The sequence below is a fragment of the Labeo rohita genome, chromosome 7 (assembly GCF_022985175.1).
Source record: "Labeo rohita strain BAU-BD-2019 chromosome 7, IGBB_LRoh.1.0, whole genome shotgun sequence".
NCBI classification, from domain to species: Eukaryota; Metazoa; Chordata; class Actinopteri; order Cypriniformes; family Cyprinidae; genus Labeo; species Labeo rohita.
Window position 1 is genome coordinate 17,005,869 of NC_066875.1, and position 24,719 is coordinate 17,030,587.

Below are 24,719 nucleotides of genomic sequence, written 5' to 3' on the forward strand. Positions count from 1 at the left end.
CATTACAAATGACTAAGCCAAGGCGGAAGAACTGGGGAAATAATACTCGCTCGCCCTTGTAAACAACTGTAAAATCGTTCAGTGGTGATTCAGTTCATCCTTAACCCACTGGGTTTTGCAGGAATAATCATTTCTCAGGAAGTAAGCTAGAGAGCGTAGATAATGATTGTTATTGTGCCCCCATGTGCATGAGAGGTGGTTTATAGAAGAAAAGGAAGTACAAAAATATCTCACGAGAGTCGTGTTGACACTATTGGATGTGTTTTATTTTTGAAAGTATCTGTAGTGTACATGTATTTTTTTAAACGTTATGGTGTCTATTGTTTATATATGTTCCCAGCAAATGTTTTACTTTAATATTCTGTTATACTGTTAATGATGTGTACTTGATGTATTTAAAAATAGGTTTAGCCTTCATATTTTTCGTGACTAAAGTTTTATTGTATGATACTATATAATACGTATTGATTGATAATGCGAATGAATCCTGCTTTGTGGCTGCCAGCTGCCTAAATGTAGGTTACTTAATGCAGCTTGTCTTTAAACTATATTCGCCAGGCATTGGCGAGCATACGGCCCAATTTTACCAATCGGGGAAATGGAGGTCAGCCTGATTATGACGCTTCTCTGACGACGTTGATAAATTCATCCATACAGCAACAGCGCACCACGCCGCCAGCCTCGTGAATCTGAGGGTGGTGCGGCAGGAGCTTGACGTCACCATCAGCCTGCCTCTGAGGCACGTGGAACTGTGCATGGCTCGTTCACCACCAGGTTTTTCAATAGAGTTGTGCAATACATGTAAAATAGTGTTGGGAAGTCCCACTGATTTTGCAGATCGTTTCAAAAAACAAAAACAATTCAGCGAATCCATCCCATAGTTAACACTTCAGTAAAGCTATGCAATCACATTGTACGTTTTATTTTGTAAAGTTTAATTACTAATAAGGGTGCTATAATAAACTGCGTGTGCAATGTAACTGCGTGTGATCTAGTCACGCCGCACAATGATTTGGTTAAAAGGGCAACATGCAAGAACCTACATTTAATTTGCAATTGCATTGAACAATACAAAACTCATTTTACGTATATTTAAATATTTTTATGTATATATAAAATGTTTTATTAATGACCCACTAAAAAGAAGGACGTTATACCTACAAAAAATACAACAGGTACGAATAAAGAGGCCATATTATATTTGGTTCACCCAGTCTTTAATATGTGCTTAAGTTCTTGGGGTTTTTTTCTACATCAACAAGGATATGTACTGTCCAACACGCCCGCACTCTTATGTATTAGAACAACAGGCGCGCTGCAACGTGACAGCAGATGAACGTGAGCCGAGTGTCCTCGGCATTAGCCAATCAACGAACACTTCGATGTGAATGGGCGGGGTTATCCAATAGAATTCGTGTTTTGCTGCTAGCACAGCCAATGGAATTCCTCGATGCAAGAGGCTTGTAGACAGATTGCAAAGCACGTGTATTCGTGTGTGTCTGGAGTCATGGGGCAACACAAATCTAGCACACAATAGCAAAGCAATGCCAGTGGACCGCATACGCATGAACGTCGTTTCTATATTCCGCGGACTTCATAACTTCAGGATTACATTGTAAGACATATGAAAATAGAGGGATTTGTCCTCTCGTTCAGGAGAAAACGGAACAGTGAGATCTACAAGGTAAGGCCAGCACTGAGGTTATACGTAGCTTTTTTCTTCTGTCTAGACTGAGCCTTTTATACCGCTGACTGCCGGTTAAGTTAAATTTCTATTCACATGTTTACAACAGTAGATTTGTCCAACGGAAGTTGGTAATTTGAATTAAATGTGGTTTATACGCGCTAATCGCATAGCTATTGACCGTTGCAAAATAAGTCACATATTAAGGCTGGTTGTTGGAATGCAAACATGTATCATACCTTATGTCATACTATCGTACTTATGATCTAAAACGGATTAACGCTACAGTTTATTTAATTGCCATGATTTGCCTTAAGTTTTTTTGATGACGTAGATTTGTGCGTAACTTAGAGGTTAAAGTGAAACTGTGACGCATGGAGCAAAAACAGCGAGAACTTCACCAGACTCCCCCATAATCCAAAAGCTATGTTATATTATACATTAAAGTTACTTTAGTAAATTGTTACTTATGCGATAAATAGAAGGGAAACAGCGTAAAAAGTGAGCCAAATTTGAAGTATCCTCGTAATATGTCATCTCCGCCACTGTTCTAAGTTCAGCTAAAACCATCACAACGCCATTGAGGCGTAAGTTACAGGAAAAATACAGGGCAAGGTATTTTTAATTATTGGGTAAACCAACGGTTTGATATTTTAATAATACAATATGCTAACTATTGCGAATTGCCATTATTTGCTGTTTCATGCATAGGTTTATGTTTCATAATTGTGTTAATGTTGATATTTTGTTGAAAAGTTGATCATTTTGTTGATCATGCTGTGTAATGTTGATGTTGGTTCAATTCACCTAGAGAAACACTGGAATTAAATGTGTGACAACTTGCCCCGCCCTCCTATACATCATCATGTAAAAGAATATTATTGTGGAGAAGCTGATAAGGCGGTTAAGCTTTCACATTTAACCTCCTAAAACTAGCAAAGCAGGGAAGCTTGATAATATTATCTCAATGTGAATAATCAGCTGAAAGAGCAGAGGTTAATTTAATGATGACTGCTTTTTATTACTATAAGTGGTCTGGGGGTTCAGTCTGTTTGGACAAATAAATATTGCTCTGAGCGTTCTAATTTTGCAGATCGCATTATGCCAATTAGATCATCATTTCATGGTCTATTGCAAGTCATCCTTTGGTTTTTTACATGTCTTATACTTTTCAGCTAAATGATATGTGCTCTGGAGTAAAACTAATTTGACACTCTATACTCCAGCTGGAATTTGTTCTAGCATGTAGAACCACACATAGATTTAAAGACAAAATGTTTTAATTAGAAGATATTTAAAAAGGCTTAGTGCCTTGTAGTTGTTGTTGTTGTAATTGACAGACTCCTAGGGGTTCATGAAGGAACTGCAAGGCTTGTGAAATTGTGATAGGAATGTCAATGCCAAAGTCGATAAAAGAGTACAAATGTAATGTGAAATTAATGAATAAAAAATAAATAAATTAGACCCTGGAGCAAATAAGAGGTTGGATATGATGTCATCCCCCAGGGATTCTATATTGAATAAGTGATAAATGGTAACTGACAAGTAATATTACTTTCAAAATGTACTGTACTCCACTTCCCTAGTTTGTATTCACTGTATTGGACCAGAAGGTCAATCTGTGATGTTTAGTTCCTAAATTGGTCAAATGTCCTTTTAGCTCTATTTGCAAAGCAGAGTTCACCAAGTTTTAACAGTGGTATATGAAAACAGAGACCTATCTTGTTTGCTTCGGTGTTTTCTGTGCAGATGTTCATGGACCTATAAACTTCTGAATGAGTCAACTAGAACAATTCTAGACAAACCTGTCCCTAAATGATTTGCAAAAACGAAACAGACATTTCATGCTGTACATGTTCACCGGGCGGTCTATTCCTGTCTAAGTTTGCAGCTCTTGGCCAAAATATGCTGCAGTGTGGACCAGACCTTATGTTTTTAATTGAAAGTCTGGTCATGTGAGACTAGGTCATAGTTTGGAGAAAAAAATGTTTTTGTTTGGTTATGATGATGTTCTTTGCACATCAAAGTAAAAGTGGTTGGATAAGTTTAGTTTTGGTTCACATTTGAGTAATTTAGTCACAATTACTTTGTTTCTCTGGAAATTTAAAATGCTGTATAATTATTTTCCTCTTTCAGTTTAATGGGCAGTGAGAACTATGTTGTTTGTAGTTTAATTTACTCAAAAAGTGTAAAAACAGACTGTCGATTGAGTCTATTAGTAAAATGCCATAGAGAAAAACACATTCACATTACCTAGCACAAGCACTCTGTGAAAGCACCTGACACCCTCTATGAAACCATATCCTTATGACCTTGTTTTTAAATAAGTAGCTCTCGGGCTTTGGATCATTTGGCTTGTGCATGTTACAGGACTGCTTGCTGTGTGAACTCTGTGTGCCATTTTCAAACATGCATTACTGTAAAACAGGGGTCTCCTGCTCCTGGAGAGCTACCTTCCTGAAGATTTCGGTGCCAACCGGGCTTCAACACACCTGTCTGTAATGATTAAGACAAGTAGCCCTGAACACCCATTTAGCTTGTTTAGGTGTGTTTGATTAGGGTTGGGGAACTTGGGGCTGAACCCTGCAGGGTGGTAGCTCTCCAAGACAAGGCTTGGAGAATAAACATTTCTTGAAGAAAAAAATACAGGTAAATTCAATAGTCTAAGTCTGTATATACAGTGCTACAGACACATGCATGTTCAAATGTTGAATTTACAGTCATCTTCTTTTAGTGTTTTTCTTCTTCTTCTTCTTCTTCTTCTTCTTCGTCTATCAGACATTTTTCTTTATTTTATGCATACCTCGGGTCTTCCGGGACCTGGGTTGTCATTCCCTACCCTCTCCCTCCTTCATTTTTTAAAGTTGGACATCAACTTTATTAGTATTTCTCAATCTATTCATTGTAAACAATATAACAAAAAATACAATAAAATAAAATTTAAAAAGAGACCCGAGGTGTATATTAGTGTAAGTATATTTTTTCTGCAGAAAAATATTAAATGACTCAATATATGCAATTCACCTTTATTCCTCGAGGTGGCACTGTTTAATAGACAATAATGTTATGATGTTTCACTCATAATTACGGCAGACATAAAACAAAAGAATATCATCAGCTTCTTTATTGCTTAATTAGGAACCCCGATGAGACCGGAAGCCAAACCCATAACATTTATAAATGGCCACGCCCACTCCTAGCTGTATTTCCATGCACCTATTTTTATGGGCATTTTGGAATATCGCGTTAAAAAAAACTCTGATTGGAAATGCGAAGATGGGCATAAATTCTAAAAATGCACATAAATGCTCTTGCCCACAAGTGAGAAGGGTAAACGTTTTATCCGATAAGAAAACATGCGCATAAACTACGATGGAAACACTTTTACATCACATCTCTACTGCTCGCCCTGAGGTGCAAGCAATTCATATATTTATTTGAAATTCTCCTATTCTCCTAGTTTTCTTAGTGATATTTAGTGCAAGTTTATCAGGAAGTGACGATTTTGTTCTCTTTGTCTCGTTGGATGGAAACGGTGCTTTATGCGCAAATGTTTTATGCAATATTCCAGTTTTGCGCAGTTAAATTCGCATCTTTGGATGGAAACATAGCTAGTGAATCTTTGGCTCATCCATTCGTTCAAAAACACCGTTATGTCCAAAAAGTTTTAGCTGGTTAAAAAACAGATTAAGCACGGACAAATTGCAATTAAATTCTGTCTTATTGACTTCTTGCAGACGTGCTGTACGTTGTTCTGCGCTGCATCTTAACCTAATTTAATCGATTTACAAGGCACTTAGAGATAACATAGCAATAAAAGCTGTGAGGGAGGCAGTTCTTCCAATCAGCAGTGTCCAATGAGTGAAGCGCTCAGCTTGACGGAATCAGCAGACACGTGTGCGTTTATTTACCCCGCACGCGGCGGAGGCGAGTATGACAGGCAGCGGATCACGACTATAATGGAGACGAGATGCTCTGGAGACAGCAGGCGTGTCGCACAGTAGAAACTGCTGAAGGAATAGAGGCTGAACTGTTTGTGTATCATGTGGATTAAAATGTAACCAGTATGTCATTCTCTCCACCCTTCCATCCGTGCACGTCCGCATTAGCGTCATTCGAACCCAGCGGGAATGTAAGTTTGCTCCTGATGTGGGAAATGGAACTTATGACGCATCGTGTTTGGAGATTGGGCATCTAACTTTTTTATCTTTTGTTTGGTTTTTCCTCCTTTTATTTCTTTTTTCGATGTTTTTTGGAAATGACTGTTCTCTAGTAGAGCGTTTTAATAAAGAGGTGAATTACATCATGGTACCAATATAAGATAAGCCTCACGACAGCAGTGAGTTTAATGTAACATTAACATCTCAATTATTTCAAACTAATGGGCGGTGTTTTGGTGTTATTAGAAACCAGAAACGTAGGAGTGTGAACATAAGCCAGGTAAGACTCAAACGTGGATCCCTGTGAGTCAACATTTTTTGTATGTCCTGAGCACATGCACAATATACAGCATTACTAATTATATTTTTAATTTAAAGAAGAAAAAAATTAATTCTTTCTCTATTATTAATCCACTGATTTTCATTTACTGCACAGCAAAGAAAATATTCTTGTGTATTTTGTAAATGCTCTTTATATATTTTTGTTTTCAACATCCACTGAAAATAAATGTAAGATTCAGAAGAGAGAATTTTACAGGTCTAATATTAAATCTGACTTGGTGGTTATTTTATGGTATTTATATGTTTGATCCAGCTCTCTGTTTCTTTGCAGAACATGGACAAGTATAAACGGGTGCAGAACAGGTGTCATAAGTGCAAATGCGCGAGCTGGAGAACGCCCACACACAAATTCATATCAAGTAAACAGCACTGATCTGGCCCACGAGCAAAACGCATGGTCTGTCATAACAAAAACAGCATCCGTGGGCATTTTACATGTTTGTGTAGGCACTTTTGGCCTGTTGGTAATGTCTTGGATTGTTAATTGTAAGACAGATGCCCTTAAGCACCTTTAATCTTGTTGTTCTGTTGTAATGGCCTTTTGGATATTTAAGATAGTTGTGAGCTAAAAGGTTCATGCTGATCAAAGCTGTGCAGACTTAGAATACTCTTAATCTGTGTCTGGCAAACCAACCATTTAAGTCAGTTATAAATGGTTCAGTGACAGTTTCTTGCATCAAAGTTTTTTTAACAAACAGTATGTCTATAAAATCTAAAAAAGTGTTCTGATAAATGATTTCCCTCTGGAAGCAATGAAAATGTTCACTACAAATATGAAAAGTATTTATAAACAAGGCTGTGGTTTGTTTGAGGTGAGCCAAATTAAAGCAAGTGGGTCGATGTGGTTTACTGTGTTGGGAAAAAATAGATTTTGGAATCTTTAACTTAAAATGCGATATTTGGGTTTCAATCCAGCACTAAGTATCACATTTACTGTACATGCATTACCACTTTTAGTACTAGTAGCCAAAGTATTTATACTTTGCCACACAGTTAATATGCTTTAGAATAACTGATTGGCTTAGAGTTTGTTTCTTCCTACATGTTCAATTTTTAGTGTCACTTTCCTTGCTTGCTTAGAGGCGCTATTTGCAGTAAATGCTCATTTGCAATTGCATTGCTAAATGTGTAGGTCTAAACTCAGTAGCTCCACAAATGGTATCAGATCGTTAGGATAATAGTAACAATCCCAGAGAGGAAGTACAAAAAAGTCTGACAGAGCACAGACGACACAATATATATATACACACTCACTTCAATGCCTATTTGTCTTGTGAGATTAAGTGTTCTTGAGGGATAAAGGCAGAGAATAAATGTGAACGTGAAAGTTGCATGCTGTTTTAAGATCACTCGGAAATAACATTGCAAGGGAAAAGCGGGTGAGCTTTCTTTGCTTCTTTTTTTTTTCTCTCTTTTTTTCTGCTGACTGCAGACCCAGAGTTTTATGCAAATGAGCAGCAACACAAATCGCCTTCTACCAATGAGATTGCAGACAATGGTCCGCTCTAGGATCCCATTAAATACCCGAATTGGAACACTTATTAGAAACCAACTTGGTGACCCTAATCACTGTCAGTGTGACAGAAGCTTGAGGTCAATACTGATGTCATTGTGTGCCTCATAGATCCTGTAGTTGGCAAATGCAAAAGACAAAAACAAGCTTGCAATGGTAAAAGTGGAGAAAGTAGAGAGTGGATGTGTGGTTCTACATACATAGTATTCTTGGTTACCAAGGAGACTACAAAAAGCCTCTGTAGCAGCAAACTGTGAGTGTGAAATATTCAAGCTCTCACATGCAGCATCCCTATGAGTCTGTGCAAAATTGCTGGTAACTTACAATTTACGTTGCTGAAAAACAAAAACGTGTTAAAGTAGCACTTCCTGTTAAAGAACAGGCTGTTCTTAAATAATAATGTCCATTAGCTTTTATGGGGCAACCTAATACAAGATGACTAACCAGCTCAGTATGTGTTGTACATGTGAATGTTTCATACTGATGCTCACCTTTTCTTTTGTTTTCTCCTGGCAGCAATCCTGCGCGAAGAGTTAGAGTGCCGCAGAGAGCAACAAGAAAGAGACCGAATGGTCAGACCCCAGCAAGAAGTCTAATTTCCCAGTGGCTGTTTTTTACGTTTTTTTTTTCTACACTGTCACACTCCATCTGCCTCCGTGGCAACAGCCAAGTCTGTTTCGTAACAGCCAGTCGTGTCTGTTTTTTTTGAGCTGAACAACAATTTCTGCAGTTTGCAAAATATTTTACGCTTGCGCTACTTGATTTGAGGTTCCAGAGGAGCTGAGACAAAGGACAGGGTGGTGAGACACCCGGATTTTACCAAGATTTTTGTTTACGGAACGAATCTGTGAAGAATATTTGCACCAAAATGATTTCCCACTGTAGTTCAGGCAATCCAACATAGTGAACTTCTTCAACTCTGTGTATTTTATTGCCGGGTGAATCTTATCACCTTGGCAACTGCTAATTTTTACAGTATTATTATGAGTGATGACAACTCAGACATTGCCCCCAGCAATGACACAAATAGAGGAGCAGGAGGGGTCGAGAAAAAGGCAGGGCTTGTAAACAGATCCTGCGGCATGGGTGAGAGTTCTCCCCATCAAATTCGGAAAATAGCGGGACAGGATCATCTCCACGAGGGGTATCTGTTCCCAAAGGATCCACAGGTGACAACCGAGGGACGAATTCCGATGATACGGATGGACTATCGAGTGGAAATGACTCTGGGGAGAGGGAAAGTGAAGGAGGGAATGGATCCAGAGGCAGACAGTCGAACAGAAGTTATCAGAGTTCCTCCAGTCAGAATGGAAAAGACTCAGGCATGTGTCTGGAGACTACAGAAAGCAACAAGAGGTGAGAGAGAAAACTGTCTCAAAGCAGATGTTTGCAAAAATATTCATTCTCGGTACCGCCATGACTTGTTTCAGTCAGAATCCTGACTGAAAATCAAAAGGGAGTTGGTGTGAAGGATTAGGCTTAGTTGAAAGATTAGTTAACCCAAATATAAACATTCTGTGATTTACTTACCCTTGTGGGGTTCCAAACCTGGATGACTTTTATATGGAACACACACAAAAACAAAAAGATCTTTTCCATGCAACAGTATGTTCCTAGTGACCATTAGCTGTCAGGCCTCAAAAAGGACACTTGAAGTGTCACAGAAGTGTGCAATAGCTATGTGCCGTGCAATTATTGACGGCTAATATCCCCTCTACTGCAATTTCCATATAAATGTGGCATCTACAGTTGAGGTCAAAAGTTTACATACACCTTTCAGAATCATTAAAATTGAATTAAAATAAGAGGGATCATACAAAATGCATTTTATTGTTTATTTAGTACTGACCTGAATAAGATATTTTATATAAATGATGTTTACATATAGCCCCCAAGAGAAAATAATAGTTGAATTTATAAAAATGACTTGGTTCAAAAGTTTACATCCCCTTGATTCTTAATACTGTGTTGTTAAATGAATGATCCACAGCTGTGTTTTTATGTTTAGTGATAGTTGTTCACGAGTCCCTTGTTAAACTAACTGCTGTTCTTCAGAAAAACCCTTGAGGTCCCACAAATTCTGGTTTTCCAGCATTTTTGTGTATTTGAACCCTTTCCAACAATGACTGCATGAGTTTGAGATCCATCTTTTCACACTGAGGACAACTGAGGAACTCATATGCAACTATTACAGAAGGTTCAAATGCTCACTGATGCTCCAAAAGAAAACATGACACATTAAGAGGAGGGTGAAAACTTTTGAATTTGAAGATCAGGGTAAATTTTACTTATTTTGTCTTCTGGGAAACATGTAACTATCCTCCATAGCACTAAATGAAAAAAATATGATAATTAGGCAAAATAAGAAAAAATGTACACATCTCCATTCTGTTCAAAAGTTTTCACCCCCGTCTCTTAAAAAGTGGTTTTCACCGTGATACCAAACACGAACCATTTTGGGGTTTCCCAAGTAACATTTAATTGAACAGTAATTGATTTTGTGAAGAACGTTTTAATAATCTATCAAACTTTTGTGCAATGAGAAGTTTCCCAACCACAGATGCCAATAAAGAACCTTCATTATTAAGAGTATACTTGAGTGTGACAGGCCTTAGAAGAAATTAAGATTTCAGAGACTAGAAATAGATGTTCTGTTTAGTTATTCCTAATTAAATGTCTAAATTCCAACTCTATTGTTTTTGATCCCTTCTTCCTCAGCTCAAACTCTCACAGCCCCTCTCCACCCAGCAGCTCTCTGGCTTACAGCCTGTTGAGTGCCAGCTCTGAACAAGACCCACCATCCACCAGCGGCTGCAGCAGTAATCAGTCTGCTCGCATCCAGACCCAGAAAGAGCTGATGAGAGCCCTAAATGAGCTGAAGATCCGTCTGCCACCAGAGAGAAAGATGAAGGGACGCTCCAGCACTCTTAATGCCCTCAAATACGCCCTCAGCTGTGTCAGACAAGTCAGAGGTGAGTTTCATATTTTGATTATGTGTTTTATGTTTGACAGGAAAGACAACAGCTTGAATTGAGTTAAAGGGTGTGGTGTATGCAACTTTTTCCAGTGTGAAATTTTGTTTTCTCCAGATCAGTTCATTAAATTAATTGAAAACACTGTGATTGAACCATTTGAAAATAATCACTATTTTTGGTATTCGGGTTTGGTGCCGATAGAAGCACAGGAATGATACACTTCATCTATAATATAAATGGAGTTTGTGGGTCCAGTAATGTTAATATATATATATTTTTTGCTTTGAATCTTGCAGCCAATCAGGAGTATTATCACCAGTGGAATGTTGAGGAGTGTCATGGCTGTAGTCTGGATCTCTCCACCTTCACTGTTGAAGAACTGGATAATATCACCTCCGAATACACGCTCAAAAATACAGTACGTTGAATGTTACAAACCCATTTCTCTCTCTTGTTGTAAGACAATATTTAAATATTGCATGAAAAGTAGTTTGTCTCATCAACGCAGTTACTGTCGTACTGGTTTTATAATTCGGTTTTATAATTTAATATACAGTGTTTGTTAGAAGTTACAAAAGTGTTTTTCTCTTTTGCAGGACACTTTCTCAATGGCAGTTTCGTTCCTGTCAGGGAAGGTTGTGTACATCTCCCCACAGGGTTCATCACTTCTGCGCAGTAAGCCAGAAAAGCTGCATGGGGTTTTGTTTTCTGAGCTTTTGGCCCCCCAAGATGTGAGCACCTTCTACAGCAACACTGCACCCTGCAAACTACCTCCCTGGGCCTCCTGCATCGGCTCTGGTATGTTTGTATATGGTGTATTTTGGTTGTGCTATAGCATTTTACCCTAACGTTTGACAACCAGAAAGAAAATACTTCTGATCTAAAAGCGATAGTTCACGTAAAACTGACAATTCCGTGATCATCGGTTATTTTCTGAACAAACTGACAGTAATATACTTTTTAACCTTGTTGAGGTTAAAAAGTGTCTTGTCTATTCTCTGCGAAAAGTAAAAATAGTAAACATGCAAAGATGTTCAAACTATTCACCCTATTTTTTGATGCTACGTATGTTCTGTGTTGATCCAGAACAACTTATGGCCATGCAAAACAATTAAAGTCTTAAACAACGTGGATTTCTCTTTTCTCTAGCCTCTCCACCAGCAGACTGCACCCAAGAGAAGTCCATGTTTTGTCGCATCAGTGGCGATGTCTCAACCAGTGGCGATGTGAGGTACTACCCGTTCAGACTGACCCCCTACCTGCTCACACTCCAAGACTCTGATGCGGCTTACCCTCAACCCTGCTGTTTGCTCATCGCAGAGAGAGTGCACTCGGGATATGAGGGTACATTTCTTGTTTAACAAGTATATTGTTTTGTTTTTTTCCAGAATGTTTTGAAGCAAATGGTAAACTTTGGGTTTCGTTTTCTCTTTCTCTCCATCTTTCTTTCAGCCCCTCGCATTCCTCCAGATAAGAGGGTATTCACCACCAGTCACACCCCCAGCTGTCTCTTTCAGGAGGTGGATGAGCGGGCAGTTCCTCTGTTAGGTTACCTGCCTCAGGACCTGGTGGGAACCCCAGTCCTGCTATGCATCCATCCGGACGACAGACCCATTATGGTGGCCATCCATAAGAAGAGTGAGTCACTCTCCCTTCCTCTCTCTAACCTCTGTCTATTTCCTTTCTTTGATGAGAGCAGTGCGGCACAATATTTAAATTGACGCTTTTTCTTTCTCCTTCAGTTCTTCAGTTTGCAGGGCAGCCATTTGACCACGCTCCTTTGAGGATGTGCGCACATAATGGAGAGTATCTGACCATAGACACCTCGTGGTCCTCCTTCATTAACCCCTGGAGCAGGAAGGTGGCCTTCATTGTTGGCCGCCACAAAGTCAGAACGTAAGAACCAGAGTACATACGATGTCCTAAACGAACTCGCAGAAACCCTCACTTTTTCACGTGACATTAGAATCAGGCTGATACATGACTTCTGTTAATACACTAAAACTTAAAGGTTTGAGGTCGTAATATTTTATAAATGTTTTTCAAGTGGTAAATGTGAAGTCTCCTATGCTCCCATAGCATGCATTTATTTGCTCAAAAATACAGTAAAAACTAATACTGTGGAACATTACGTTTTCAGCATTAAATTTTAAATTATTATTTTTTTTTAACAATACGGAATTTTGGCAAAGTGGCTATACAGTATTAAATAAATACTGTAAATAAAGGCAACAGTAAACACTCAATTTTTAGTTAAAGGTAGTTCATCATTGAATTTAGTTGATGTCATCATCCAGCTCAGTTCAGTTCAAATAGTATATGATATTTTACAAAATATCTTAAATGTTAAAATTGCAATCACCTCGATTTTCTACCCTTTCACACTTCTAGACATGTGCACAGCACAAACACACAGGCATACACACGTAATTCCTCAATCACATACCACCCACACACCAGCATGTAATGTGTCCACACTCACAAGCACATGCTCTGTCATGTGGACACCGACAGATTTTTCATCAGCTCGATATTTTTCCCAAGGACCATTTTCTTTTCTCCCGACATGCGGTGACTCATAGTGCTTCTACACACACATGCTACATACAGTTATTAAGTTCATCAGAAGGTGAAGCAGAGCAATTCAATGAAATGATGGTAATTGCGAGTACCCTATTGAAGGTTTTTTTTTAAATTAATCTTTAAGTGAATGATTTAATGACTACCTGGTAGCACTCTTATAAGTAGACACATAATTTGCCACCTACTGTACTGGTGAATTGATGTAAGCCATGGAAAGAGTGACTGAATTACTGAAATGTCGCTAAAGATTTTTATTACAGTTATTTTCTAGAATTACTTAACACTGACAAACATATATTCTACTTGTTTAATGTACACTGTACATACTCACATTTACCTTGATTCCTTCCAATCCAGCTCTCCACTGAATGAGGACGTCTTTACCCTGCCGAGAGGTCTGGAGGAGCGGACCCTGACCCCAGACATCGCTCAGCTCAGTGAGCAGATCCACAGGCTCCTGGTGCAGCCCGTCCACAGTGGCAGCTCTCAGGGCTACGGTAGCCTTGCCAGCAATGGATCCCACGAGCACCAGCCGAGTGCCGCCTCCTCGTCAGAAAGCAGCGGGCCGGGTCTGGAGGACCCTTCGCAGCTCCACAAACCTGTGAGTGTTTAAAGACACCCCAGTATGTTAATATTGCACGTTTTGAGACCCCTCATTTCAGTCTGAGAAAGTTTCTCTTGAACTTGAACAGTATAAAGTATTGAGGTGCTATTCATAAGACAGGCCAGAAATTGATTGTAAATGGATAGTAAATACTTAAATGAATTGCTTTTCAAACAGATGACCTTCCAGCAAATCTGCAAAGATGTTCACATGGTGAAGACCAGCGGACAACAGGTCTTCATTGAATCCCGCAACCGACCTCCTCTTAAAAAACATTCTACTGCAGGTACGAAAGCACTCACAGTATATTCATAGTAATTCTAAAGATGCAGCTTTTAGTTCCTCTGTTACATTTCTTTTTTTACAAGGTTGTAAGTCTCAAGATGTTCTTTGTCTGATAAACAGGTGCTTTGCAAGCAGGTGAAACAGCAGAGCCAGGCAGCAGTCTCGGCCCCTGTGCTGCTCCACCCTCGAAGAGCTCCGCACCCTCCATGATTGTGCGGAAGGAGCCGCCCACCACCTTCTCTTATCAGCAAATCAACTGCTTGGACAGCATCGTAAGGTGTGTTTCAGATTAATTCACTTAATCCCGAAGACACAGTGATGTCTGTTTTGCTGATAATGTGTTATGAGATTCATATTACTCATTTTATTGTATAGTGAGCATTTCTAGTCCTTGTAATAGCAATCCAATCATAGGCTCATGGTTTTATTTGGTTCATCAGGTATCTGGAGAGCTGTAACATCCCAAATACGGTGAAGAGGAAGTGTGGCTCTTCCTCCTGCACTGCCTCCTCCACCTCTGATGATGACAAACAGCAGGACGCTTCAGGCAATTCTAAAGGTGGACAATGCAATAATAAACTAATGCAGCACTGTACTAATTCAATGCAGTTAAATGTCAACAGTCTATTACAATACAACTACTACTGAAATTGAATCTACTGATACCAGTTTTGATACAACAGCAAAACTGAAGTGCCAGTTTTGAGCACAATGTATTTATTTAAAGGTTTTTAATTATGAATAAGATTCATAGTTCTAATTTGCTAATACTGATTGAATACAAAAAAAATATATATACAATTAATGTATTTAATGCAAATGGTAGTGTTTGCATTAGTACACCACTAAATTTGGCTGCTGGCATTTTGAAATATACAGTACCGTTCAACTGTTTGGGGTCAGTAATAATATCATTTTTATGAGCAAGAAAGAAAGAAAAAAGAAATGAATACTTCTATTTGACAAGGATCAAATGTCAGGGTTTTTTTTGTTTTGTTTTTTTTTTTTTTTTTTTACAAAAATATTACGCAGCACAAGCATTTTTAACATTAGTAGTAACAAGAAAAGTTTCTTGAGCACCAAATTATCATAATAGTATGATTTCTGAAGGATCATGTGAACCGAAAATATGGAATAATGAAAACTCAGCTTTGATATCACAGGAATAAAGTAGATTTTAAAATAAATTAAAATAGCAAACCATTATTTTAACTTGTTTTAGTTTTTTTTTTTTACAATATTCCTGTTTACTGTATTTTTTAATCAGATATATGCAGTCTTTGTGAGCATAGGAGATTTCGTTAAGAAATATTAAAAATCTTACTCAACCCTAAACCTTGAACAGTAGTGTATATATTCTACAGTACTGAAGATATGCTGTGTATTAACTTGTGTTGTAGTACTCAACTGGTCTTAAGACCATTTTTTTTTTGGAGTTCTTGGTCTTGTCACGGTCTCGACTGCATTTGTACTTGGTTGTGTCTTGGTCTCAGACCAAAAGGACTTTATGGGTTTTATTTAAAGACCGGTCAAGACCACAACTGCTGGTGCATTGTCTTATTTATTTGTTAACATCCTGCTTCAAATGCAATCAATATTTCAAATTTGAATTCTTTTGTCAAAAATTTCACCAAAATGAATACAAATGCAAAAACAAATACAAATCCATAGCAGAACTGTTGTGTATCTGAGCAACACAGTGGTGATTTGTTACTGAATGAATCAGTTGCTTTGAATGAATCAGTTGAATAAATGATTCTGAGACGCTCGTGTTTTGACGCCATCTAGCCTGCTGGCTTTTTAAAAGATATCTCAACAATATTAATGCAGTTGTAATTGTACCAATTCAGATGCAGCTTCTGTGTCTCCTCTGCATTGCAAAGATCAATTCTGTTGTTATTAATTTTATATTATTGGTAACAGCTCTGTAAGGGCTTTTCATTGAAATCTTGAGTTATATTGTGTCACTGCTTATACTTTACATATAATCCTGAAAGACTGTTCAGTAAAAGATGAATTTCAAGAGTGCTGGTTTTGTCTTGGTCTTGACTTGGTCTCGTTCTGCCTTGGTCTTGGTCTTGTCTTGGTCTCATCACACTCTGGTCTTGGTCTCGCTTTAGGTGGTCTTGACTACGACGCTAGTATTAACAGATACTCTAACCTGCAGGTCCGTCCGTGTCTCTGGTAGAGGAGAGTGCGTTGTTACCCCCACTGGCCATGCACAGTAAAGCTGAAAGTGTAGCCTCGGTCACCTCTCAGTGCAGTTTCAGCAGCACCATCGTCCATGTGGGGGACAAGAAACCTCCTGAGTCAGGTGGGCAAGTGTATGTGTATATCAGAGGAACACGAGGACACCAAAGACCCTTAATACAACAAGCAATCACAGCAGTCAAGTGTCTTTTTTTGTTGTTGTTTTGTCTAGTTTTTGAGACCCTAGTTTCTTTAACTCATCTTTCCCCTCTTCTTGTTTTACCTCGTTCCTACAGATATCGTAATGGAGGAAGTCCCTCCAACTCCGAATGCTGCTCCTCCTACCACACAGCCACAAGCTCCTCTCACAGCCATGCCCTCTCTGCCCCCTAGCCCTGCTCCTGATAGGGATGCAGGGAGAAGAGGAGGTCCAGGGGCAGCTGGAGGAGGAGAAAGGTTGGGTCTCACGAAAGAGGTCCTGTCAGCTCACACACAACAAGAGGAGCAAAACTTCTTGTGTCGCTTCAGAGACTTAAGCAAACTCAGAGTGTTTGACCCAACCTCAGCTGTGCGCAGACGAACAACCGCACCTTTAGCAAGAGGTGAGGGTGTGAAGAAAAGAAAAAACAGACACATAGCATGCAGTGTTACACACTTATAAGTCATTTGTGCTCACCAAAGCTGCATTTATTTAATCAAAAATACAGTAATATTGAGAAAAAGTGCTGAAAACCATGATACATTAACATTTAAAAGTTTGGGGTAAGAAAATAAATACTATGGAAGCCGTTTTCACCAATGAACCAAAAATTTAAAAAAAGGTTATTGTGATGTTTTATCAATTATGTGATGTGAGAAGTCAGAATTGCTAGATAAAAATTCGCAATGCTGACTCACAAACTGGCAAATGCGAGTTTGTATCTCACAATTCTGACTTTTTTTCTTAGAATTGTGAGATAAACTCGCGATCGCGAGTTGTAAAATCCAATTCTGATAGGAAAAAATATGATATGGCTGATGTGTTGCGGGATGTAATTGCGACAGTCCCAATTAAATATTTTTATTTTTTACTCAGTGGCGGAAATTCTGAATTTTTACAATATTACAATATCACCGTTTTTTCTGTATTTTTGATCAAGTAAATGCAGCCTTGGTGAGCATAATAGACTTCTTTCAAAAACATATAAAATCTCATTTATTCTGAAATGTTGATCAGTAAGGCATCTTTTTCTTGATTTTAGGTGTGCGCTGCTCTCGTGATTACCCAGCAGCAGGTAGTAGCGGGCGCAGGCGTGGTCGAGGAGGCAAAAGACTGAAGCACCAAGAAACTTCAGAGCAAACGGGTTCTTGTAGCCCAGCTGGCCCACCAAGAGGGATTCCCGCTTTGGACAGGCCCTCTATTTCCTCTATACCTATGGGTCCTGCAGCCAGCTCCTCCTCCTGGCCCACCTCAGGGTCACAAACTAGCGTTCCCTCTGTCCCGTACCCACCCGGCGTCCTTCCTTTATATCCCGTCTATCCCCATCTTTCCCATCCCGTCTCAGATCCTAACATGCAGACGGGGCTACGCTTCCCCATTCAGAACTCGCAGATGGCACCTCCAATGGTCCACCCGATGATGGCGTTTGTATTACCCAACTATATGTTTCCACAGCCCAACATGGGCATGCCTCAGCCCTTCTACAGCCCAAACTCAGCTTTCCCTTTCCCCGCTGCCAACATAGCCTCCCTTGCGCCATGTCAGGTCCCGACCCCAGTACCACGCGCCCACTCTCGCTCCAGCACCCCTCATTCCTACAGCCAAAGAGAGGCAGGGGCTGAGAGAGAAGGAGCAGAGTCTCCGCTCTTTCAATCCAGATGCTCCTCACCCTTAAATCTGCTGCAGCTGGAGGAGTCACCAAGTAACCGGTTCGAGGTGACGTCAGGGCAACAGACCACATCTCCTATGGTGGGACAAGGGGGTGGAGCAGGAGGACAGGCCTCTTCCAATCAGAGAGGTTCAGCGGTGGATTCAAAAGAGAATGAAAATGTAAGAAAATGGACTGTTGGAATTAATTTGCCTGCTGATTATTTAAAAGGGTGTTAGAGATTATCCCCCCAATATTCTGTGTAATTTAACATGTTTTATGCTTTAATTTGGGTAATGAATTATGACTAGATGTGTTTTTGACAGCATTTGTAATATTCATCTGTTTTACCATTCATGAAAAGAATTCCTAATCAGAACACGTAGTATTCATCAGAGAACATTCACTATAATCAGCTGTGAAGATCCTGATGTAATTTAATGATGTTATTTAGTAATGCTCTGTGGTTTTAATGTCCTCTGCAGGGTGAAACAACAAATGAATCCAATCAAGATGCCATGTCCACCTCCAGTGATCTGCTAGACCTGCTGTTACAGGAGGACTCTCGCTCAGGCACTGGTTCAGCCGCCTCAGGCTCTGGGTCATCAGGCACAGGCTCCTCTGGGTCAGGCTCAGGGTCTTCTGGGTCAGGGTCCAATGGCTGCAGCTCTTCAGGAAGTGGAACTAGTAAGTGCTTAATAATGGCATTACATTTACTTGAGAAATTAGTAACACTTTGCAGTAAGGTTCCATTAGTTAATGTTAATGTATTGAACAATACATTTAATACAGTATTTGTTCATCTTTGTTAATGCTAGTTAATTAAAATACAGTCATTCATTGTTAGTACTTATTAAGTCACATTGCATTAACTGTTAACAAGCACAAATAGATTTTAAAAATGTATTAGCACAGTGCCTTGCAAAAGTATTCACACTCCTTCCTTTTCACATTTTATGTTGCTGCCTTATGTCAAATTGCTTTAAAAATAACTTGGAGTGTAGATTGATGTGAGGGAAAAAGTTATTTAAAGCAGTTAAACATAAGGCAGCAACATAAAATGTGGAAAAAATGATGGGTATGAATACTTTTGCAAAGGTTCTGTAAATGCTGAAATGAACATTACCTAAGATTAATAAATGCTGTAGAAGTATTGTTCATTCTTAGTTCATGTTAACTCAAGTATGTATCGAAGTTATAGATGGATATAATTTAGGAAGCATGGATTAGAGTGTTATTTGGTATAAATGAATCAAATGTAATTCAGCAGTTGTTACTTGTTAAGATGTGTTACTTAATTGACTTTATTTCTTTTTTTTTTTTTTGTGTACTTTAACAGGAAGCAGTCAAAGCAGCAATACAAGCAAGTACTTCGGCAGTGTGGACTCATCAGAGAACAGCCATTCACGCAAGCAGACAGCAGGGGGTGATGGAGAGGCACAGTTCATCAAATGTGTCCTACAAGACCCCATCTGGCTCCTGATGGCCAACACAGATGAAAAGACTATGATGACGTACCAGCTGCCCATCCGGTTAGTGTCAACCCTGTACAGATTTCACTACATCACTAGGGCTGGGAATCAAGTGAATAAAAATGCTTTTTGGCTTTGTTTTAGATTTGGGGCACCGTGCATGCCTTGCAAGTTCTGCATTTATTTTTTCTCAAAATTACAAAAAGAATTAAGGAACCAGAATCATTAAGTGGAGTCAAATCATATCCAGAATTTGATTCCCATCCCTATACAACACCAGTACTGACTTATCATCTCAAACATACTTTAAAGGGTTAGCTTACCCAAAAATTAAAATTCTGTCCTTAATTACTCACCCTCATGTCATGCTAAACCTGTAAGGCCTTGGTTCATCTTCAGAACACAAATTAAGATATTTTTGATGAAATCCGAGGGCTTTCTGACCCTGCATAGACAACGCAACTGACACCTTCAACGCCTAGAAAGGTAGTAAGGACATCATTAAAATAGTCCATGTGACATCAGTGGTCCAACCTTAATGATATGAGCTAAGAAAACAAAAATAATGACTTTATCTAGTGTTTTCTTCTATTCCGGGTCAGTTTCTGTTGCACATTCACGAGACTATCAACATTTGTAAGAAAGAATTGTCATTTTTGGGTGAACTATCCCTTTTAATACATCTCGTTATAACACGAATGTAGCGAAATCACATGCATATAAACAAGAAATGCATTCCCATGCTAACATCCCATAAACACCCCATAAACTTAGTACACAGCCATTGTAAAAAACTGATGAAAGCTGTAATGGTGACAGTTAACTGACCACATAAATGTTGTATTACAGAGACAGAGATTCTGTGTTGAAAGAGGACCGTGCTGCTCTGAGAGCCATGCAGAAACAGCAGCCTCGCTTCACTGAGGAGCAGAAAAGCGAACTGAGTGAGGTTCACCCTTGGATCCGCACTGGACGCCTGCCTCGTGCTATCAACATTTCTGTAAGTATAAATCTCTCAGCGAATAACTCCCACAATACACCGATAAACTCTCAGTCGTGATTGTTTTATTTATATGCATTGTGTCTCTCAGGCATGTGTGGGCTGTAGATCCTCTCCTACGGTCCCCTCCACGGCCCCCTTCGATGTGGAGATCCACGAGATGGAGTTCTGCAGTGTTCTAGAGGTGACAGAAGAGGGCGCCACTGCTGAAAAACACACTCAAGCAGACACAGCCATGGAGAAGAGCGAGGCTGAGGGAGAAGGCGAGTTGTGCAAAGACCAGGAGGTTGAGACTATTATGACTTCACAAATCAATGACCAAGAAATGATGACAGAAGAACAGGAAGCCTCCTCACAGATAGAGGAGGAAATGGGTGCCTCACATACACAGATGACACACTAAAGACACCTTGATTCTGATGACATCATTTGTGTACTCGTTAAATTATCCAGTTGTATTTATTTCTATAAATAAATGCTAATTAGCCAGGAAAGTCTGACAGATGATGAATGTAAAGCAAACCAGCTTTATTGAAAGACTGTGATACTACAAATATTTTGGTTATTGCAAAGAGGCAATGATCTGTTAGCGGGTGTGATTTGGCCGGAAATAAAGGGTATGTAGCTTTAGACCACTCTGAATTTGACTTTGAGATGCCACTTGTTTGATTCCAGTTCTGGTGACCTGCAGAAACCCATTTTGTGGCATGCTGAACAACTTTTTCAAACGTTGTCAAATGGGCTAACGGCTCTTCACACCAAGGACGATAACTATAACGGCAACTGTAACATTCGAATAATCTAATTCTGTCAGAATTGGGAAATCCACACCACAGCCTAAAAATATCATTGGAATCATTTTCAAAACTTTTTCCAGATGAATAAATTGACAGCCAATCAGAATCCACCACAGCATGCAACATTGTTGCCTACTGGTGTGGATATTAATATACAGTTGAAGTCAAAAGTTTGCACTCACCTTGCAGAATCTGCAAAATGTTTATTTTACCAAAATAAGAAGGATCATACAAAATGCATGTTATTTTTTATTTAGTACTGTCCTGAATAAGATATTTCACATAAAAGACATTTACATACAATCCACAAGAGAGGAAAAAAAAGACCCTGTTCAAAAGTTTACATACACTTAATTTGTAATACTGTGTTGTGGATCTGAATGATCCACAGCTGTTTTTTTGTTTTGTTTTGTTTTGTTTTTTTACCCAGTGATAGCAGGGTTCATACAAGGTGCTTAAAGTACTAGAATTTTACTTTTGGAAATTTAAGGCCTGGAAACCCCTTGAAAATAGCAGTATTTCTGAAGAGGTACTTGAAAAGTGCTTGCGCTTATTTCAGTTAATGTCAGAAAACTATCGAGCTAAATAAGTAATAGTACTGACACTGTCTGTCAGTAAACATGTCTGAAGATGCGAAAAAAGGAACGGATGAACCAAATCAATTAAGTCGTTTATGCCGGAACCGCTCCGATTGATTTAACCCCGTGATTTTGATCATTTATTTTAAGCGATTCACTAGCAAAAGCCAGATCAATTAAAAAATTTGCCATTAATTTTCAATTTCAACATCACTTGTAACGATTTTAAAAAGTACGTAGTAATGGGTGAAACAGCTTTTTGAAACTTTGAATCAGTTAAACCGTTGTGTCGCAAAATGATTCACTGCTTCGAAGCGCTCCAATCGGATTTCGTATCACGAATCATTTGTTTAGGATCGGGACGTTAAATTGCGTATCATTTGATTTAGATTAGAATTTCGCATATCGTGAAATTCCATCATTTGAATCATTTGATTTAGATCGAAACTGGTTCGTGAATCATTTCGCAAACTGAATTATTCAAATCAAATGATTCACGATCTGCGCTTCGAGTCGTGATCTAAAATGATGGTTTGCGAATCTTTATTCACATCAGGACTTTGAGCGTGGATCGCGAATCATTTGATTTAGATCAGAACTTTGGTGTGGGACCGGGTTCGCGAATCTTTTACTTTAGATCGGATCTTCGTAGCGCAGATCACGAATCATTTGATTCATATCAGGATTTTCGGATCTTTTTTTGTATTTCTTTTCTTCAACAGTAGAAAACAAATTTTAAGGCAGTACAACTATAAAAACGAAAGAAATACGAAAATATACACAAATATACTATAGTAAAAGTGTAGTGTACTTTGTAATACTTCGCATATGCTTCTCTTTATTTATTTATTTAATTTATTATTATTATTTTTTTTTTTTTTTAAGTAGTGCTTGAACAGTCCTGGAATTTCATAATTTACAGTATTTGTAGGAACCCTCTGATAGTTGCCCCTTAATTGTTTGTCCTGAACAGTTAAAGTGCCCGCTGTTCTTCAGAAAAATCCTTCAGGTTCCACAAATTCTTTGGTTTTCCATCATTGTCTTTTATGTGAAATATCTTATTCAGGTCAGTACTAAATAAAAAATAGCATGCATTTTGTATGACCCCTCTTATTTTAGTAAAGTAATTAACATTTTGCAGATTCTGCAAGGTGTATGTAAACTTTTGACTTCAACTGTAGATACAGTTATAGTTATCATCATTGGTATGAACTGACCTTTAAACTCTGTGGTGTTAAGTTGGTTTAGGTGTTGTAAGATGTGCACTTAGACAGGAGAACAGATGCACTGCCTTTGAGGACAGTCTAACTGTTTCTCACCTTGTGCTTTTTGACATTTCCCAAACATTATGGAAATGTTATTGTAATTTTTTACCGGTATATACAAAGTAGGATTTTTTGACCAAATTTACACACACAAAACCTTGTTTTTGTTTTGTTTTTGATGATTCTGTATATTTTTTTTTATACATTATTGGTGCAAAATTGTTAACTGTTAAAACTAATTTTGTGAAATGCATTGCGGCTCTACTGAGAGAGTCATTGGTCTGCTACAGTTCACTTTCACCACTTAGATGTCACTACAGTAGCCATGGCAACTGTGAACTTTCAAAGAGTATTTGTAGCTCAAAGCATCTTCTTGTAGAGTAGCACTTAGCGAAGGGAAGCTCTAGAGGTCACGGCCAAAAAAAGCTGCCGCCCGATGCTGGGTCGAAAAGGTGGAGGCTTTTATTTCGTCAAAGAGGAATAAGTTCTTATAGGATAGTTTACCCAAAAACAGAAGAAAAAAGTCATACAGGTTTGGACAAAAACTGTTTCGGGTGAACTAACGAGTGAAAATAGTGTTGGCAATCATTTTCCTCTCGTTTACCTTTTCTCTGTCGGTTTCAGTCATGTGCTCTTTGACTTCAAGTTGTCCTGGAACAGTTTGTAATTATTTTGTGTATTTCTTTATATATGAAAAAATAAAAAGAATATGATTCACACACTTGTGGTCTGCAAATATTCCACGTATCAAGTTAAAATGGGGAATTATATGAATAAACAGCGCGTATATGATTGAAAAGCACACTGCATGCCTTGGACGAGGAAGAGGGAATTAAAATAAACGGTTTTCATACCAAACCACGGGCTTTTAGTAGACAAGAATGTCCACTGAGCTATAAAAACACATACAGAGGTTTTTCCAGTCACAGACAAAGGCCCACACGCACACAATTACAAACACATTCAAATAAGTGTGATGCACACACACACAGAAAGCTGATGATTATTGTATGGAGCTAAATGAGCGATATAAAATGGAATTTTATTTTAAAGGGATTTAATAACATGTTTGCTTATGCCAGTGCCCTGGTAAGAAAGTTTGGCTTGACTTGCATTCTTTCCCTGGACCGCAATGTAACGACAGGCCTAACGAGAGAGAAAAAGATCTACAGTATATAACCACAAAGAGAACTGAACATTTCTTTCACTAGTTATGTTGTTTATCTGCACGTATTTGCACTTTTCAACATAATATATGTCTGACATTCAACAAACAAGGAAAACACATAATTTACCCCTAAAATACAACTCAGTGAATAGGCATATCTCATACAGAAAACCAGACAAAGAGCTGTGGTAACGAAGGATGGCTGGTGTGTTTTTTTTTGGTTGTGCAAGTTTTCATTCAATTTTAAATGTTTGTC

General features: G+C 38.6%; 1 protein-coding gene across 1 annotated transcript; it reads left to right on the top strand.

Annotated features, from left to right (window-relative positions):
* Positions 1-1,471: 1,471 nt before the first annotated feature.
* Positions 1,472-24,016, top strand: per1b (period circadian clock 1b). The gene is given in 20 exon segments (XM_051115232.1): positions 1,472-1,684; positions 8,216-8,794; positions 8,797-9,055; positions 10,418-10,671; positions 10,971-11,092; positions 11,271-11,472; positions 11,824-12,018; positions 12,127-12,312; positions 12,417-12,570; positions 13,615-13,858; positions 14,039-14,147; positions 14,267-14,423; positions 14,587-14,705; positions 16,314-16,460; positions 16,633-16,938; positions 17,578-18,365; positions 18,669-18,870; positions 19,523-19,715; positions 20,505-20,655; positions 20,747-24,016. Coding segments are annotated over 19 exon segments (4,212 nt in total). The 5' UTR covers positions 1,472-1,684; positions 8,216-8,682; the 3' UTR covers positions 21,059-24,016.
* The last annotated feature ends 703 nt before the right edge of the window (positions 24,017-24,719 follow it).